Consider the following 4,595-nt stretch of genomic DNA (forward strand, 5'->3'; position numbering starts at 1 on the left):
CCCGCCCCGGCCCGCGGGCGCTTTCCGCAGCCAGCCCCTTCCCTTCGCCCCTGCCCACCGAGGAGGGAGGGCGGACAAAGCAGCCCGGTGGGCGAGGCGGGCGAGGCGCTCAGAGGCTCTGCCCTCGGAGACGGATGAGGGGGCACCGGCGCGGTGGCGGCGGGTGAGATGGATCGCCGCCTGAGGGGAGGTACGTCCCTGCCCAAGGGCAGAGGGTCCCGGGGGGAGGGAGCTCTGCGTGCCCAGGGAGTGTGGCTGCCCCGGGCCGGCACCCGCGGGCGCGGCAGCGGGGCCGGCCGGGCTCACGGCTCCTCCCGCCGGGGCGCTGCCGGGCCGGGCCGGGGGCGGAGGAGGCGGGGAAGGGGGGAGCGGCTGCCGTCACCGAGGCTCCCGACTCACTCGGCTCGTCGCCGCGGCAGCCCCAGCCCCGCTCCCACCCCCTCGCCTGCCCCCACCCTCCTTCCCTTTCTCTCGCTTTCTCGGCGAGAGCACTGTGCTTTCCTTCCCAGATGGCAGCCGGCAGCGCCATGCAGCCTCTCGTTCCTCCTCCTCCTCTGCCTCCTCTCCGACTCTAAGTTAATGCCATGCTGCCGCTGCTCTTCCCGGCACTGCTGGCCGCCTGCCTGCCGCCCTGCCAGGGCTGGAGCCCCTCGGCGGCTGCCAGCGGTCAGGAGGAGCAGGAGCAGGAGCTCTTCTTGCCCCCTGCCAACTCCTCCTCCCGCTCCTTGGCCAGCCTCGAGATGGACCTCGACGGCGCAGCGAGCAAGGAGGAAGGGAGCACCGACAGCCCGGGCACGCCGGCTGCCCCTAGCCAAGAGCCTTTCTCTTCCACTCCCACCTCCCCCGGGCAGCAGCAGCAGCAGCGGGAGCAGCAGGAACAGCAGCAGAGTCCCCAGCCGCAGGGGCAGCCACAGCCCGCCGAGGACCCGCACTGCAACATCAGCGTGCAGCGGCAGATGCTGAGCTCGCTGCTGGTGCGCTGGAGCCGCCCGCTGGGCATCCAGTGCGACCTCCTGCTCTTCTCCACCAACAGCCACGGGCGGGCCTTCTTCTCCGCCGCCTTCCACCGCGTGGGGCCGCCGCTGCTCATCGAGCACCTGGGGCTGGCGGCCGGCGGCGCTCAGCAGGACTTGCGCCTCTGCGTGGGCTGTAGCTGGGTGAGGGGCAGGCGGGTCGGGCGCCTGCGGGGCACCGCTCCCCAGCCCGCTGCCGCCGCTGCCTCCTCCTCTTCCTCCTCCTCCTCCTCCTCCTCGCTGTCCTACCCGCCGGCGGCGGAGCCCGGCCAGTACTGGCTGCAAGGGGAGCCGCTGAATTTCTGCTGCCTGGATTTCAGCCTGGAGGAGCTAAAGGGCGAGCCGGGCTGGCGGATGAACCGCAAGCCCATCGAGTCCACCTTGGTGGCGTGTTTCATGACTCTGGTCATCATCGTGTGGAGCGTGGCCGCCCTCATCTGGCCCGTGCCCATCATCGCCGGATTCCTTCCCAACGGGATGGAGCAGCGCCGCGGCACCACCGCCGGCACCACCACCGCCACCGCCGCCAAGTAGCCTGTCCCGGTGACCCCCCTTCTCTTCGTCGTGTGCTGTGGAGGGACGCGGGACGGACTCTGTCGTGTTTTTGTTGTTTAAAGCGTGCCACAGGTGCGCGGCGGGCCGCGGGGCTGCCTCAGCGCCCGGCCGGCACTGCCCGGCTCCGAGGGGAGCGGCCCCGAGGGGAGCTGTGTGCGCGTTTTGTATCTTTAATACCCGTTTTAAACGAACCTTTTGTTAAAAAAAAAAAAAAAAAGAAAAAAAAGGAAAAAAAAAAAAAGGTCCACCCAAAAAAATCAAAGGAGGAAATCAGAGAACCTCCTATTTGGCCATATTTAGTGTCATCGCAGTAGCGTTTTCATATAGGATACAGTTTGAGTGGTGTTTTTCCTTTATGGACAGAAAGGGACACCTCTCTTGGCAGGATGGAGAACTGAAGCGATATATATATTGTTATTGCTGAAGCTGAACTTTAATGAATCTTTTACACTGTATTTCCCGGTTGAGATAGTGTGTATTTATTAATGTAGCTCTGCGTAATTTGGCTTTTAATACAGAGATTTTCTTTCTGGAGCCACTGTAGCCTTTTGTTGGTCTGTTTCCGCCAGGGTGGGATGGAGGTTTTGGCTGGCCTTCCTGTCCGTGAACCTGCCACAAAGCTCCCCATGAGATGGTGTTATCAGGGTTGTGTTGGTGGAAAAAGGGGAATCTCAAACCCTTTCTGAATAGTGTTTGCCCTATCCATACGGTATATGTGGGTCTGTATGCCTACACCAGGGTTGGGTGGAGTGGGGTGGGGAGCTTGGCTGTGCCAGAGATCCTCTAATGCATTTTAATCTGCACCACTCCACCAACTACAGCTTTCTCCTCAGTTTGACGTCGAGTGGCTTCAGTCCTGGGAAGATGAGGCCCACTCTTTGAGGTGTGCTAAAAGCAGTGTGGGGGCAAGTCTCTGACTCTGACTGAGTTCTTTCCTCAAAAGCAGCTTGGATGCAGTTTATTTGTTGGAGACACGGTAATACTGTACCTCTTTTTCATTTGCCAGTCTGCAGGGTTGCTCACAGAAAATCTGTGGAGTGAGAGGGCAGGAGCTGCCAGTCCAGAACTAGATTCCAGCTGCTGCTGTGCAAGCATGCAAAGAAGAAATATTTCTTCTCTCTTGTTTGAGCAGACAGTCGTGTAGCCGAAAATATTGTTTGTTGTACGCTTCCAACTGTTTAGCCTTATAGGAAGTTGTTTCATGATAAGTCCAGCTGAAGTTTCTAAAACCAAAATACGAGCTAAGTGAGAAGTATTTGCAACAGGAATTCTCATTCCTTTGCCATCATCAGTGTATTTAATTTGTTAGGAACACATGAATTCACTTGGGCCTAATTTGGTGTGTTTGTAATGTTTTCTTCCCGAGCGTTTGGTGGAAATGACTGGATGAAAAGTCTGGAAGGATTAAATTCTTAGGATTCCTCTACTTCTTAACTGAGAACAAAATAAATTAAATGCATGCTTTATGTTTATGCTCTCTGGAAAAAAAAAATGTGGAGAGAAAAAAATTGACAAGCAGCAAAAATTAATCAAGATTTCAAAATGCTCTGTCACTGAGCTGCCTCTATACACAGTTTCTCCTGTTGATCTTGATGGGGTCGTCACTTGAGTAAATAGTGCAGTCATTGTGAGAAGTGCTCACTTGACCTGTTGATCCAAAGGGCGCCTTCCCCTGTATGCTTAGTTTACGGAGCCCCTCTTTTCTTTCCTTGATGTGGAAAACAGTGTAATTTCCACTTTGTGCAAGCTCTTGTGCACAGACATTTGACATGCTAGAGAGCAATTTTTTGCCTATCAGGCAAGGCTAGCAAGAAAACATGATGATAAGGCTAACACTCTCCTGAAAGAGAAATGTTCTGTGTATGGAATAGATCTTAGAAGAGTTGCCATGCTAGGAAATAATTTCTTCTTTTGAATGAGGTGCTTTTAGGCAGAGACGTAACAATTTTTGTTGGAAGTTTTTCTGGCTTTGTAGTTCAAAGTGTATAGTCCTCACTGTTATGCAGGCAGCCTGTGCTCAAACTCAAGGTTGGAATCTCTTTTTTATTTTTTTTTTTTTACTTATCCTTGTTTCACCAATGACCTGCTATTGGTTGTTGTGGGTTTTTTTCCTTTTTTTTTTTTTTCCCCTCTGAATTGTATCAACATAATGTCAGAAATAGTCAGCTTCAGCTATTAAAGGTTTATTATTTGTAGTTCTTGCAGACACCTACAAGGTGGTACACCAAAACCAGTAAAAAATGGCTTGTGTTTTTCTAATTTCTATCAATATCAGCTTGAATACAAACTTCATGAATAGGTAGCGGCACATTCAGAATATTTTGCTTCTTCACTTATAAAACATGATAGAAAAGAGGCATTTACTCATAGTTATTCTATAAATACACTTGTAAGTGGAGCTACTATTAAAAATCTGATAAAACATGAAGTGTTTGTAACACAGGGGTGGCATTAAACAAACAAGCAAACTCCAAAGGCAAATCTTGTTCAGAATATAAACAACTGGAACGTTTTCAGGGAGTACTGATCTCAGACACAATCTGCAAAGCGCACTTGTGTGTTAGGGAAGGTGTTTCCGTAGATCACAGTAACCCTGGGGGTAAGCATGTTCCTATCGCAGAGAGAGGCCAGTCTGTGCTTCTGTGCCTTGAAGAGGAGTTTAAGGCACAGCAGAGGGCACAGAGATTACCTGATGTAGAGGCTTTAGCCCGGATCATACTCCCTGAACCCTCGGGTTTAGGTGAGGTGGCAGCAGGGCTTCTTCTGTAAAGAATAGAGTGGAAATGCACTATGCAGACCGTGAGCTTTCTTCAGTTGCTGTCACATCTAACATCAGTAACTCTGCTCCTGTAGCTGTGGCTGCTTCTATGACTCTAAGTAACCTATAATTTTGAGTAACTTTTGCCCACATCCATCGGAATTTCATCTGAATTCAATCCGGAAGAGGCAAGCCCAGGGCAATGTGAAATGATACCTCTGCACACCAGTTAGTTTAAGGGCCCAACTTCAGACACTGAAATGTCTATT

At 52.4% G+C, this 4,595-nt stretch overlaps 1 protein-coding gene across 1 annotated transcript; it reads left to right on the forward strand.

Annotated features, from left to right (window-relative positions):
* The first annotated feature begins 272 nt into the window (after positions 1–272).
* TMEM158 (transmembrane protein 158) lies at positions 273–2,102 on the forward strand. The gene has a single exon (XM_027892451.1). It carries the CDS (start codon positions 585–587, stop codon positions 1,545–1,547), a length of 963 nt encoding a protein of 320 aa, XP_027748252.1. The 5' UTR covers positions 273–584; the 3' UTR covers positions 1,548–2,102.
* Positions 2,103–4,595: the final 2,493 nt, after the last annotated feature.

The sequence above is a fragment of the Empidonax traillii genome, unplaced genomic scaffold (assembly GCF_003031625.1).
Source record: "Empidonax traillii isolate 1590-97213 ecotype Southwest subspecies unplaced genomic scaffold, ASM303162v1 scaffold14:size4059594, whole genome shotgun sequence".
NCBI classification, from domain to species: Eukaryota; Metazoa; Chordata; class Aves; order Passeriformes; family Tyrannidae; genus Empidonax; species Empidonax traillii.

Coding starts and splice junctions, on each gene's coding strand:
- TMEM158 (XM_027892451.1), top strand. CDS start 585: ATGCTGCCGCTGCTCTTCCCGGCACTGCTGGCCGCCTGCCTGCCGCCC.